Genomic DNA, 14,526 nt, shown 5'->3' with positions numbered 1-14,526 from the left:
AATACAAAGGCAAAAATAAGGTCTCTGCCATTAAGGACCTTATATTCTGGCCGGGGGAGGAATCATATACATAGAATATAAATTCCTTGAGAGTATGGAATCTTATTTCATTTTATCCTTTGTTTTTGTAGCCTTGGAACCTAGCACAATGCCAGGCACATAGTAGGCTCTTAATAAATGTTTGTTTATTGATTGATGCCATGAAAATTAAATACAAAATATACACAAAGTAATTTCCCAGGGTAGGGGAAGGGAGAGTAATGACAACTGGGGGGAGATTAGCACAGGCTTCCTGTAGGAGGTGGCAGCGGTTGAGCTGAATTGAAAGGAAGCTAAGGATTGGTGGAGGCAGAGGTGAGGAGGGGGCAAAGGTATGTGAGTGAGAAATGGAATATAAGGGCCAATAAGCCTAGACAGGTAGGTGGGAGGCAGATTGTGCAGGACTTTAAGAGCCAATCGGGCGGTTTGTATTTAATGCTTTAGGCAGTCGGGAGTCCTTCGAGTTTCTTGAGGAGAGGAGTGACCTAGTCTTATCCATGCCTTAGGAATCTCCATGTGGCTGCTGGCAGGAATGGACGGCCTAGAGAGCAAAGGGCCTGAGAGCAATGAGTTAGGAGGCTTTGGGCACAGTGTAGGCGAGAGTGGCCGCCTAAGTGGAGAGGCCAGGTGGCAGGTGTCTTGTGTGGATAGACAAGTGAAACTTAGCAAGTGGATGTGGAGAGGCAAGGGAGAAGACTCAGAGGATGTGAACCTGGGTTACCTGAAGCAAGTGGGGAAATCAGAGAGAGGGAATTTTTTGGGGGTGGTGCAGATAATGAGTTCCCTTTTGGACATGTCCAGTTTGAAATGCCAATAAGTTCTGGGCTGAAAGTTGGGAGGCTTCGCCTCACTTCCCATCTCTGACACTCAGAGCTGTGGGACAAAGCACACAGCACAACCTCTTCTTCTGTAAAATGAGGGGGCTGGACCAGAAAGCCTCTGAAGTCCCTTATGGTGCCGATTCTCTGATCCAGCTGGATCTGGCTAATACATTGTTGGTGATACTTAGGAGGAAGAATGAGTCTGGATAGAAAGACCTGGGAGTCTTCTGCATAAAGATGAGAACCTACACCGGAGCTGTGCAGAGAGAGAGGACACCTCCACGTGAGGGGTGGGACAAAGGTGATGATCCAGCCAATGGGATGAAGAGTAGTCAGACAGGCAAGAGAAAGCTGGAAAAGGAGCAGCCTCTGAGGAACCCCAGAGGGGAGAGGGTGGTCAGTAGAGTCAGTGGCTGGGGGATGGGCAACAAGGATGAGGCTTGAGGAAAGACCATCGCATTCAATAAGTGATCATTAAGTGACTTTGGAGAGAGCAATTTACGAGGACCGATAATGTTATAAACCAGATTACAAAGGGCCAAGAAAGGAGTGGGCACAACTTATAGGAGTTTGGCATTGAAAGGGATAAAAACCATATGGGCCAAGGGTGGTGAGCCTGCCACCTCGAAGCCACAGTCAAAGGGCCTCACTTGAGGACCTAGAGGGCCCCATGTGGCCTCCAGGCCACAGGTTCATTCCCCACCCCTGAACAGGTGATTGCTGGAGGGGGTAGAAGGATCAGATGAAGGGCTTTTTAAGGATGAGGTTTGGGGACAGGGCATTGATTGTAATGAGTGTTAAGGGGTCCCCTGAACTTGTCTTTTTGAGTGGCCATCTTTTCCAGTTGCAATGCCCATCCAATGGACTTGTGATAGTGTTTTTGGTTAATGTAAGTCAGAGCTGGATGGCATCCTAGAACATAGAACACAGAAGACAGATTTTGGCTACTCTTGGTAAGAGGTGACTGAAGTGTCTGAAGCAGGGCAGCGACTGAGTGGAGAGGCCAGATGGGAGATGTCTCATGTGGGCAGACAAAGTTAGCAGCGGATGGGGTGTGGAAGGGAGGGGGAGAGAGTCTCAGACCAGATCAGATATCTTAGACTAATTATTTTAGCAGCAGAACCTGAAAGGACCTGAAAGGACATCCTTTATCAAATGCACTCATTTCACAGAGGGAAAAGCTGAGGGCCAGAGAAGGCCACTGATTTACTCAAGCCCTTTATGGATGGAATCAGGACAAGAACCTGATTTCAGCAATGTGTCGCAAGGAGAGCAGGGAAGACAGACATGGAGGGCAAATTTAAAGTGATCCTCCCCAAAAAACCACACTGTCAAGAATTAAAAATACCCCTTATAAACAAATTAAAACTAGAGGCTTCTGTGAACCGTGGGCCTCCCTCAATGCAATCACACATCTCTGTAACCTCTGCCCACGGACCAGATTTCATCAAAACCCATTAAAAAATGATGGGAGGCCCTGCCCAGTAGAAACTTTGCTCAGAGATGGTGGCTAGCATTTTCCAGTGCACACAACATAGCTCAAATCTACAGCCTTTGTCATGTTTAATCTGCTCACATCCACCCTGTGAGAGAGGTGGGACAGACTGTCCCCTCATTTTACAGAAGGAAAAAACCAGGACCCAGAAAGGAAAGGTCTCCTTAGTCCACAGTGACTTTACCAAGAGATTCTGATCAGGCCTTCCCTAGGGAAGGGACCTAGGGCAACCCCCGAAGTGACTCGTCTAAGATGACAGAGGCAGTAAGTGGCAGAGTCAGGATTTGAATCCAGATCCTGTAGACCCCAGTCCATTATTCTTTGCAGTGTACCATAAGTCTATAAACTTTCCTTACGGGTCCCTTCAGCAGCTCTTTTCCCCAAAGCATTTTGCTTGTCAGGAAAAAAAAAAAAAGAATGGTGTTCATAATCTGTAAGGAGAAAAAAAGTCATTGTAGTGCTGGGTGAGCAGAAAAAACAGAAATGAGTCTGAAGGGGTGTGGGAGCAGGGGGGCCCAGTTACAAACCCACTTGGGAACCCTCTTCTTTATTGGGCCAAAGTCCTAATAAATTACTTCTAACCTAAGAGCTGGAGTTCCTATGTGTAATGTAGCCCTTTGGAGTTTGCAATGTGCTTTCTATGCATCATCTCATCTGGGATATGAGCAGTAGGCACCCTGACCTTCACTAATGGGGGCTCAGAGAAGGCAGGTGACTTGCCCACAGTCACACAGTCACACAGCAAGACCTACCCATTTGCTTCTGAACCCAGCTCTCTGTCCAGCAGCCCCTCTTCCTTAACTTGTAGTCCATTTTATCTCTCTTGTATTTTAGGTTTCTCCTCCCTCTGAGGCTGTGAGCCCAGGAGGGCAGGGCCTTCACTCCTATGTCATAGTTGCTAAATAAATTTGTTAAAAATTAAAGGAGCAAAGAAAAACATTAAGCATCAGCAGGAAGGAGGAAAGGCATGGGATCCTGGGGGGGGAAAGGACCCCCAAAATACAGTTAGAGAGGCCCCAACCACCCCAGCTCCATCTGGCCATACTGTGAAGGAAAGGAAGTTGGAAAAATCGTTGGCTCAGCTAGAAGGGATCTCAGGAGACCCCTTATCCAATTCGGACATTTTACAGATGGGGAACTTGAGTCCCAGAGAGCATCAGGGAGGCAAAGAATTTGAATCCAGGTCCTCCAACTCCAAATCCAAAACTCTTCTGGACCACCATCCCAGGGACCCTGCAGTCCGGGTGAAGGATTTAACACTGACATACAGGAAGCTGAGAAGGGACACCGGATTCAGTGTGATTAAGCACCAGAGAGGGTGGAGTTTCAATTCTCCATCCTGGGGAAGCTTAGATAAAGGGGATGAGGGTTCGTGGGTGGGCCTCCAGTGACCCTGAAGTCCGAGGAGGGCACACACACACACACACACACACAGCCAGCTTGAAGGGTACTCTAGGGCACCCATGTCCTCATTAGCCTCCTGAGCTCCGAGCACGCAGTAGGAGCTTTAAAGTTGGGACTGAATGGTTGGGGCAGGGTCTCTTCCAGTAAACACTACGTACCTACTGTGTGCCAGGCATTGTGTAAGTGTTCCTCCTCTCCTCCCCACTCCCCCGCCGGCTCTCTCTGTACAATGTATCGCTTTGGGTATCTTTGTGGCATGTGCCGGGAGCCAGGGGCGCCGCCTCCTCCCCACCGCCTCCTGGTCCTCGCGGCGCCCCTGGCTGCCCGCCACGCCGTGCCGCGCCACGCCACGCGGAGCCAGCCTTGACCACGCGGTGACCGGTCCCCGCGGGGCGGGGCTCGGGTGTCCTGCAGGTGGCGCCGCTGAGCGGGCCCGAGAGCAGGCAGATAAAGTCGGGGGGGCAGCGCGGGGCCGGGACCGCTATGGGGCTGGCGGCTGAGGGCGGAGGCGGAGGCGTTGGGGTGCTGGAGCTGGCGCTGGCGCTGGGGCTGGAGCTGGAGCTGGGGCTGGGACCGGAGCTAGAGCTGAGGCTGGGGCTGGGGCGGGCACTCCGGGAAGACAAAGGCTGCGGGGCGGCGGCGGCGGCGGCGTCGGCGGCGCGGGGCAGGGCGCGGCGCTGAGGCCGCCCGCCGGGGGCGCAGCGCGCTCGGAGCCCCGGCCCGAAGTTGGAGCGGCGCGGCGCCGGGGAGCGCACGGGAGCCTGGCCGGCGGCAGGTCCGGGCAGCGCGGGCAGGGGCAGCCAGTTGGTGAGCCAGCCTACCGGGGCGCCCTCGACGTTCCCCAAAGTTTGCGCGTTCGTGCCGCGGGCTGGGACGCGGGGGCAGCCCCTGTCTGGAGGCGAGCGGGGGGGGCGGGGGGCGCGGGGCACTGACCGCCTTGGGGACCAGCCTGGCTCTTCTCAGCCCAATCCGACGCGGATGCAGAGGGGGTGCAGCCCCTGTGGCAGGCCCTTCCTGGGAGCTGGGGAGCAGGGAGAGGCTTGGGGAGGTGGGAGAGCCGTCCCCTCCCATCCTCCTTTGCCAGCTTCGGAGCTGGAGATGAGGGAGAAGATTGGGGGGTTGGGGTGCAGACAGAGAAAGGGTTGCGAGCTCCGGGACTGGAAATGAGGGAGAAGGTGAGGGACCCTGGCGGAGTCAAGGTCCCCAGCTACGGGGCTGGAAATGAAGGAGAAGATGGGGGGGTCTTGGGAAGAGTAAGGGCTCCCAGTCCTGGGATTAAAAATGAGGGAGAAGATAGGGGGACCCAGTGTAAGGGTCCCCAGTCATGGGGGAGATGAGGAAGAAGATAAGGGGGACCCAGGCAGAGACAAAGTCCCTAGTTACGGGGCTGGAGGTGAAGGAGAAGGTGAGAGGGACCCTGACAGAGAAAGAGTTCCCAGCCACGGTGCTTTAGATGAGAGAGAAGATGGGGGGCCTCGGGAAGAGTAAGAGTTCCCGGCCCCAGGGTTAAAGATGAGGGGGGCAGTTTGAATACGGGTCCCCAGTCCTAGGTTAGAGATTAGAGGAAAACCTTATGAAAGTGAAGCAAGGGGGGGGTCCCCGTTACAGGATGGGGGGGGTGAGACAGAAGCCAAAGGAGGAGACCAAAGCAGCGTGAGGCCCCCTGTTCCGAGGCACTTCCTTGTCCTAAGCCTGGGCACTTTGGATTGGGGGTGACTCAGGGTGGGGGGACTAGGAGAAGCAGCCTCACCTCCCCCATCTTTGAGAACGCCTCTGCCCAGGGCGAGTTGTATGCCCCAACTTGCCAACTCAACGCAGCAGCTGCTTCCCACTGTGGGCACCACCCCCTCTGTGCGCAGCCCAGGTGTCAGGATAGGAGGAAGCTGGGTGCCCCAATATCCAGGACCTTAGGGCCCTGAGCCTTGAGAAAAAGAGTTTCACTCCAGGGGCTCCTGGAAGCTGTGACCTTGGACCCAGCCCAGGGTAATCAGATCTCCCAGCACGCATTCCCTTTCGGTAGTGGGTTGTAGGCTCTTGGGGGATTTTAGCCCCCTGACCTCCTCAAGGTTCTAGAAGTTTGGAGTCAATAGACCTTAGATCTCCCCCTTGCCCATCCTCAATGGAGGGTTGGGGGGTGTCAAACTTAAGAATGCCTGATCTGGAAGGGACTCATCCAGCACCCTGATTTTGCAGAAAGGGAAACTGAGGCCCAGCACAAGAAAAGGATTTGCCCAGAGCCATACAAGTCACTGGGAAAGCTAGAATTAGAAACAAGGTCCTTTGATTTCTGGACGTGTTTTTTCTATCCCAGTTCAGCTGATCTGGCTTCTGACCCCAAAGAACTTTTTCAAAACAACAGAACAGTCCAAGAGAGTCCCTAGGAGTGGCTTAGAGCCAGCTGGGAGAGGGGGATGGGGTTTGCTGCCCTTTGGGGTGGCACCCCTCACCCTGCTCTGCAGCCAATCTCAGCAGCCCTGCCAGGAGCCCCCAGAGCATTGGCAAGGGGAGAGGGGAGACAGGGAGCTCAGAAGCGGATGAGCCTGGCTTTATGATCCAACTGGGAACACCAGGGATAGAGAAGCTTTCAGGGAGCCTGGAGGAAGGGGGAGTAGGATAGACAGGGGTCTCAGTTCACTATTTCCTTCTGGAAAACCTTGACAGGAAGCAGAAAGCAGGAAGGAGTGGGGGTTGGAGGTGGCAACATACAAGGATGGGGGTTGGCTGCCCCCCAGGGTGGGGGCGGAAGGGGGTCCGGTTTCAGGCCGTGCCCATGTGACCAGCACAGCTGCAAAGGGAGGGGGGGAGGGAAGGGAAGAGGGTCTGGTTTGGGTGGAGGGAATTCTCAACCGGACTGAAATACCCCAGACTCCCTTGGGATCATTCTCTTCACAGGACCCACAGGCCCAACGGGCTTTAGCCAATTTAAGCCCCTCTCTCTCCTGCCGACACCCTGGCGTCAGGTTTGTGGGTGTGTTTGCATGTGTATATGTGTGTGCTGGGGGGTGGGGGAGGTGGTGTTACCAGACTGGGTTCTGGGAGGAGAATGCTGGATTTAGGGTCAGGACCTGGCACTGGATTCCCTTCATATGCCTTATCACCTTGTGACCTTGGCAAACTGCTTAATGTTTTGGGGGTTCTATTTCCTTCTCCATAAAACAAAGAGGTTGAATGAGGGAGTCTCTGAGGTCTCTTCCTGCTCAGGAGCCTATGAAGCCTATAATCCGGGTTCAAGGCCCCCATCAGCGGTGTAGAATGTTTGGGGTATAAGGAAGGGCTTTGTAAACATTGAGTAAAAGTGATTAGGCCAGCTAATTATCTTTACTGCCTCACAAGGGCCCCCGGAGCTCTCCTGGTCCCTACCCTGTTAGGGGGAATAGCTTCATGGACCACCCCCCCCTCCCCCCAGGCTCTGCCTCCTTTTCCTTCCCTATCCTGCCAGCCTGTGGGACTTGTGTGTTAGTTGGCTGAGGGAGGATCCATAAACAACCAACTCCCCGTCAGTGTTAGGAGGGGACGTGGTGCAGGGGGCAGGAAGAACTTTTTCCTGGGGCAGTCTCCTTGGCCCCCTGGACCCGAGCTGGTGGCCCTACATTTTGGGGAGGAAGCAGTGTCCCAGAGTGACAAGCCAGATATCCAACTATCTAATCTTACAGAAGGAACTGGGGCCTCCTGGGGCTCATTCAAGGTCATATGAGTAATTAGTAGGAGAGGCAGCTTTCAGATTGGTCCACATCTAGACCTAGCTGCTTCAAATTGAGGTACTGACCCCAAAATCTACTGTGCTAGGGTGCCTCAAGAGAATGGTTTAGGGACGGAGAGGGAGGAGCCTCCCAGGCTGGGAGTTTCCAGTGCAAAGGAAGGCAACTAGAACTGTGAAAGGACTGGAACAGGAGTGTGCTGGAGACAGCGCGAAACTGCCAGCTCTCCAGTCAATTGGTAAATTTCCAGTGTAATTTACTTCTAAGAAATTGACGAAGGCTACAGATCAAGGCTTGCTTATTGTTCTGTTGAGGGTCTATACTTGAAGTGATGGAGGTAATGTACATAATGGAGACTAAACATAAAAGTGTGTTGTGAGTACTTTTTCCCCCCTGGAGAGCCTGTTGTTAAATATTGTACCAGCATGTCTTGCCATCTAATGAACAGTTAAAGGAACCTAGGGGCAAATAGGGGCTCAGTAAATGCTTGTTGATTGATTGGTGTTTAGCCTGGAGAGATTTAGTGGAGAGCATCACTGCCTTTAAGGACTTGAAAGATGGTTGGGGAAGAGGTTGAGCCTTACTCTGCTTGGCCCCAGAGGGCAAAAACTGGGAGGGTGGATTTTGTAGGGAAGTAAATTTTGACTTGATGTAAAGAAAAACTTTCAGACACCTAGGGTTGAGCGTTTGGAGGTGCCAGGTTCCCCCTCTTTGGAGGATTCCTGAGCAGGTTAGCCTAGATGCCTTTGGAGATTCCTTCCATATTTGGCTCCCTGGATTCATGTGGCCTCCTCTCCCCACCAGGGACTTGAACCCCAGGGCCCAGAAGCCAGCTCTCACCCCTCCCCCTGAGCCCCTTCGCTTGGCTCCTCTGCTCCAGCCTGACCAATGACCACGAGGTGAGCCAAGACCCCAGGCCCCAATTCTCCCTCCACCCCAGCTCAGGGGTGTCCCTGATGAGGAGCTCGAACCCCCCTTGCCCCATTCACCTCCCCGGGACTGAGCTGGCTTCTTCTGCAGGGAGCAGCCCCTCTTCAGCACTCGGGCCCATGTCTTCCAAATCGACCCAGCAACCAAACGGAATTGGATCCCTGCTGGCAAACATGCCCTCACCGTCTCCTACTTCTACGATGCCACCCGGAACGTGTACCGAATCATCAGCGTGGGTGGGACCAAGGTCTGCGGCTCCTGTGTGTGAGAGTGTGTGTATATGGGTGTGTGTGTGTGTGTGTGTGTGTGTGTGTGTGTGTCCATCCCTACCTCCTCCCCAGCGCTGACACCACACATCTGTCACTTAACTTTCCTGGCCTCAGTGTCATCATCTGTAAGGTGAGGAGATCTTGAACTTGAAATCTATGAAACTATTTTCTTCCCCCAGCTGTAACCTTTACCCACATCCCTGGCTTGGACACAGGCGTCTTCCTTTCCAAGGTCCACATCTAGGCCCAGCTGCTTGACATGCACAACGAAGCAGTGCTGTTTTTCTCAATAGTCCAGTATCCTAAGTCCAGAGCGTCCCCCCTTACTGTCTGGCCTCCAGAGCTCACAAGTGGGCAACACACACACACACACACACACACACACACACACACACGCTGTGGGGTTTTCTTGTGACACCCAGGGAACACAGGCAAACCGCTTGTTCATCAGACGCCTGATTCTTCTCCTTTTTGCTTCTCCCCCAGGCTATCATTAACAGTACAGTCACCCCCAACATGACCTTTACCAAGACTTCACAGAAGTTTGGCCAATGGGCAGACAGTCGGGCCAACACGGTCTATGGGCTGGGCTTTGCTTCAGAGCAGCATCTGTCCCAGGTCTGGGGATGAGGGAGGCTCTGGGGGTGGGGGTGGGATTGAGGCTGGGAGCGGGGAGGGGCTATGGCTGTACAGTCTGGGGCGGGGCAAGCTTGGGAGGAGATCTAGGGAAGGGGAAGACTAGGATGGACCTGGGCTACTGCTCCAGATCATGGCACTGACCCTCCCTACACCTGTCTAGTTTGCAGAGAAGTTCCAGGAGGTGAAGGAGGCTGCCCGGCTGGCCCGGGAGAAGTCTCAGGATGGTGGGGAGCTCACCACCCCAGCCCTTGGCCTCTCCTCACACCAGGTCAGGCCCCTACTTTCAGGGAGTGAGATGGGGTGGAGGGGATTGGGGGGGAAGCTAAGCTGTAGCCCCGCCCCCTCCCTGGGAGCTGGTGCTGCAGGAGATACACATAAAGTGCTCCCTCTCCCCTCCTTTCATTTCCTGCTGCCTCAGACCCTCCCCACAGCCCCCATCCAGGTCCACTTTCTTGCCTTTGATCTGATTCAGTGTGAGCTGACACACCTTCCCCCCATCGCTGGGCCCAGCCCTGTGCTGGGGTCTGTGAGAGAAAACAGACCCAAGGGTAGTCCTGGTCTGTTTGAGAAAGGAAAACCCACACCCAGGGAACCGGAACTGGAGAGCATGAGCCACACTTGGCCTAGGTCATCTTAGCTGTCAAAGTGCCCTGGAAGGGACCCTAAGTGTGCTTAGAATACCAGAGCTGGGGCGGGGCTTAGAACACAGAATGTCAGAGCTGGGAGGACCCTTAGAATCCAAGATGTCAGAGCTGGGGGGCCCTTAGAAAACAGGATGTCAGAGCTGGGAGGGCCCCTAGAACCCAGAATGTCAGAGCTGTTAAGGTCTTTGTTTCATTTAAAAAGATTTGACGTTGCAAGGTAAGATTTTGGTTCTGCCAAGGTCACTTTAAGTAGGGCTGTGTGCCCCCGAGACCTGATGAGGGGGGCCCAGACACAGCCGTTAGACTTCAGATAAATATGGATTTGTTTATCAAGTGGGAAATACTTGGGTCAGAACAAGGATTCGAAGGGAGAGAAAATACCAAAGTCCAAACACGCTTTGGTTCCTGCCCTCACCCTGTTCTCGATGACTTCTCTTATTACTTGAGTGTTGCTCTTCCTCCCACTTTCTGCCAGCCCCAGGCCTCAGTATGGCACTGGGGGGGCCCTCGAAGCCCATACCCAGCTCGTATGATTGCCTTCCACCTTCTGCTGTGGACTCTAACCACTGAGGAGCTCGCTGACTCAGGCCTTAGGCCCCTGGATTAGAAGGGCAGCCGCTGCTGTCTGGGGCTGTCTCTCCAGCCTGAAATTCAGCTCATCTTCCCTCTCTACAGATCCCACCCCAGTCCCTGCTTTTTGACTCCTCCTCGGGGCCAATGAGCCAGAATTGGGAGTCCTATTCACGACCCTGTCCCGTTTCTCTGCCAGGTGCCACCAAGCCCCTTGATTGGCACCAATGGCCCTGGGGAAGATAAGCTGTTCCGAAGTCAGAGTGCTGATGGCCCTGGCCCTACTGAGCGGGAGCGGCTCAAAAAGATGCTGTCAGAGGGGTAAAGGGGTAGCTCTCTGTCTTGGGGGAAGGACCAGACTTTGGGGAAAGGTCGGTGCACACACATACACATCACACACCCACATATACATATATATAAACATTACACACCCTCCCACACATACAGATACACACATTTCACATACACACTCACACACTCAGATATCTGTACATGCACAGACCCTCACACTCACACACATGTACACTGCCCACTCACCCCCATGCATAGACACACCTCATACATGTTCACACACACTCATATTCACACATTCAGATATACTACACACTTATTCCACACACATACATACACGTCTCACACAGATATTCACACACTCATACTCACACTCAGAGATCCATATATGCACATATTCCTGCACACTCACATTCACTTAACCCCCCCATACATACACATACCTCACATACATATTCACACACTCATACTCAGATTTCTATACATGCACATACCCCCTCCCACTTACACACACATATACTGCACACTGATCCCACATACATGCACACACTTCACATACACACAGATACACACTCACACACGTCCCCTCCCACTTGACCCAGGGTGGTAGCACGGGCCTCCCCCAGGGCCTGCTCCCCACTGCTCCCTGTGTTTCCCCAGCTCCGTGGGCGAGGTGCAGTGGGAAGCAGAGTTCTTCACCCTTCAGGACAGTAACAACAAGCTAGTGGCCGCCCTCCGTGAGGCCAATACCAACGTGGAAAGGTGGAAGGAGCAGCTGGAGGCCTATCAGGAGGAGACAGAGCGGCTTCGGCTTCGGGTAGGCAAGGGCCAGAGAGAAGCACCTAAGGCAGGGAAGTGAGGCCTTTGCCAGAAGATGTCAGTGTCCAGGAGATGTGTGCTTCCTCCCATGGCAATTCTCTGGTTCCTGTGACCCCTCCTGTCCAGGGTCTTGGGGCCTGCTGTTGCCTCCCCTCCAGGTGCTGGCCAGGTTAACTGTGCCCCAGGGGGCACACTCTGGTGGGGGGCCGGTTCTCAACTGGACTCTGCTTGGGACAGCCTGTCTCCTACTGTCCACTCCCTACCAACTCAGCTGAATTTGCCCCAGGCATAAGAATGGTGATTGCTGCCCGGCTCTGGGCCACTATAAACCTGGGAGGCCCAGGGCACAGCCCCTGCTCTCAGGGAGCTCCTCATCTGAGACAGAACAAAAATGGGCAGATACTGGAGGGCGGGGTTGGTGTATGTAGTGAGAGGAAGGGGCAGAAGGGGAGTGGGCCAGACCCTAGCACCCTCTGCCTTGCAGGTGGCTGAGCTAGAGGCCCAGGGGCCCTCAGAGACACCTGGGGAGAGCGGGAAGGACGGGCTGAGCCAGAGGCTGGAGGAGTTGGAGATGCTGATTAAGACAAAAGATGAGGTGCGTGTGCCTGGAAAAGGGGGGTGGTGTAGAGTGGTGGGACGGGGACAGGACTGTGACCTCTCCCTTCCCATCTTCACTTTCATTTCTGTTGGGTCTTATTTAGACCCTAAAAAGGCACTTTCCTCACAGCACCCTGATGAGATACGCCGTGTAAATTATTAATATTATTCCCATTTTGAAGAGGGGGTGCCCGAGGCCCAGAGGGGAAACCAGTTGCTGGCGGTCACACAATGAGCCTGGGTAGAGCTCCCAGGTCAGGGGGCTTTCCCCTGGCATCCGTCGTACTTCTCTAATCCCCTGACTTCTTCATCCCTGACCTCTGACCCTTGCACCAGACACCTGACCCTCCACCCTGACTCCCAAACCCCACCCCTCCCACTCTTAGGAGATCCAGATGTTGAAGAGCCAAAAGGGCAGCCATCGGGAAGCAGAGAGTGAACGGGAACGGGAAGAGGCCCTCCAAAAACTCCAGGTGAATCAGGGGGCTGGGCCTGAGAGGCCAAGGGTTCCCTAACAATGCCTGCTTCCCGTGGCACTAGTTACTGATGGCCGTGCAGCCTTGGTAGGGCTGGAAAGATGCCAAAGGTCATCTGGTCCAATCTGCCCATCGTACACACGGGAAAACTGAGGGGGGCAGAGTGTCAAGGAATCCCACGATCCCAGATCTGGAGCTAGAAGGGGCCTCCAAGGCCATCTTCTCCCCAGCTCCCATTTGATGGAGGAAACTGAGACCCAGAGTGAGGGGTCCTAAGTCACAAAGGTGGTATATGTCAGAGGTTGGATTTGAACTGAGGTCTTCAGTGCTATCTCCACTAGACCACACTGTGGGTAGAAATCAATCAAAAATAGTACAGGTCACTAGTAGGGGGCTTTTAGAGTGAGGGGAGTGGTGGCTGGGAGACTTCTGAGAGGGGACGGGACCTGCCCAAGGTCCCAGAAGGAGTGTGTGATAGAAACCAGGACTTGACCCTAGGTTTGACTCCCAGACCAGAGAGATCTTTTCCTAGAGAAACTCTGCACAGCAAGGGTGGGATGTTGGTAGGTGTGTGGAAGAGTCCATGTGCCAGTGTGTGCCCACCCTGTGACTTCAGCAGCCCCTGCCTCCACAACCCTTCCTCTTCTAGTCTGCCCCAGGCTCCCCTGGACTATATGTTGGGGGGTGGGAAGCCCCTTATGCCTCCTGGAGGCAGTGATCCAATGTCCTTCCCCTTCCCCTCCCCCTCTCCCAGGAGCTGGAGAGCCGGTACACAGAGATGGAGCGGCAGCTCCAAGGCACCCAGCGCAGCCTGGAGGAAACCCGGGGGGAGCGAGAGCGTGCCCGGGCCGAGGTGCTCAGGGCCACTGAGCTCCTGGATGTCAAGATCTGTGAGCTGAGCGAGCTGCGCCAAGGTCTGGCCCGGCTGGCCGATGGCACCCCGTGACTGGCTGTGGGATGGGGCAGCTGGGCCAAGGGTGGGAGAGCCTGGATGCTTTCCTAAGCCTCCAGACCTGGCCAAGATAGGGTCTGTGGTGGGTAATGGGGCATGGCTTTTGTAGGGGGGTGGGACATTTGCAATTTTTTTTTCCCTTGTAGTTTTATATTTAAAGCAATTCTTCCCTCAGCCCCTCCAGCTCATGGTGGGAGACTGGACTCGGAACTCCAACCCTGTCCAGCCAGGCTTGACTGCCTTTAGGCATCTGAGTCACAGGAGGGAGACAAGAGACTTCCCAGGCCGGAAGCTCGGCTCTGACTCAGACCCTCAGGCTGGGGCATGTCCAAATGAGCTGAGATGGGGGTTGGGGGGTACAAGGCAGCCCTGGTAGGACTGAAGAATTCCTTAGAGCTTTGGCCCCTCCCAGGAAGGGAAGTAGGGCAGGAACCTAGCTCACCCAACATCTTCCTCCAGCCCTGAATGCTCTAGAAATGGTCATTCCCTTAACGCTGGCATGAAGGGGAAGCCCCAGGGTGGATAGTAAATGCCCCCAGTGAGGGGCAGGACCCTAATTCCAGCTCCTTTCCCTATTAGGGTGGTCTGAGTAGAAAGACCCAGGCAGGACTATTGCTGGGAGGGGCAGCTGGCTTCCTCTTCTGGAACATGTGGAGGGGGCAGGGGTGGGGGGAGGTGCCAGGGAGGACACTTGTGGTGGCAGAGGGTTCATTTGTGAGTTTTCAGATTTGTAGGTTTTTTTAGTATCTGGGCAATGGCTGTCCAGGGAAATTAAATTTCTAAACTTACTGTGCCTGTTGCTTACTCAGTTCACATTTTTATTCACCCAGTTGCCACACGTTTATGGAAGGTTCCTGAAGCTTGTTTAGCACACTTAAGAGG

General features: G+C 54.1%; 1 protein-coding gene across 1 annotated transcript; it reads left to right on the top strand.

Annotated features, from left to right (window-relative positions):
* The first annotated feature begins 4,453 nt into the window (after positions 1 to 4,453).
* On the top strand, positions 4,454 to 14,437 carry HOMER3 (homer scaffold protein 3). The gene is made up of 11 exons (XM_036768027.1): positions 4,454 to 4,566; positions 6,652 to 6,719; positions 8,262 to 8,356; positions 8,478 to 8,634; positions 9,143 to 9,274; positions 9,456 to 9,563; positions 10,709 to 10,830; positions 11,461 to 11,617; positions 12,104 to 12,214; positions 12,603 to 12,689; positions 13,447 to 14,437. The coding sequence occupies exons 3-11, from the start codon at positions 8,346 to 8,348 to the stop codon at positions 13,636 to 13,638; spliced, it is 1,077 nt and encodes a 358-aa protein (XP_036623922.1). The 5' UTR covers positions 4,454 to 4,566; positions 6,652 to 6,719; positions 8,262 to 8,345; the 3' UTR covers positions 13,639 to 14,437.
* The last annotated feature ends 89 nt before the right edge of the window (positions 14,438 to 14,526 follow it).

Source organism: Trichosurus vulpecula, chromosome 1 (assembly GCF_011100635.1).
Source record: "Trichosurus vulpecula isolate mTriVul1 chromosome 1, mTriVul1.pri, whole genome shotgun sequence".
In the NCBI taxonomy this organism is placed as follows: Eukaryota; Metazoa; Chordata; class Mammalia; order Diprotodontia; family Phalangeridae; genus Trichosurus; species Trichosurus vulpecula.
The sequence above is the reverse complement of the archived record's forward strand: the minus strand, read 5'-3'. Positions and strand labels throughout refer to the sequence as shown.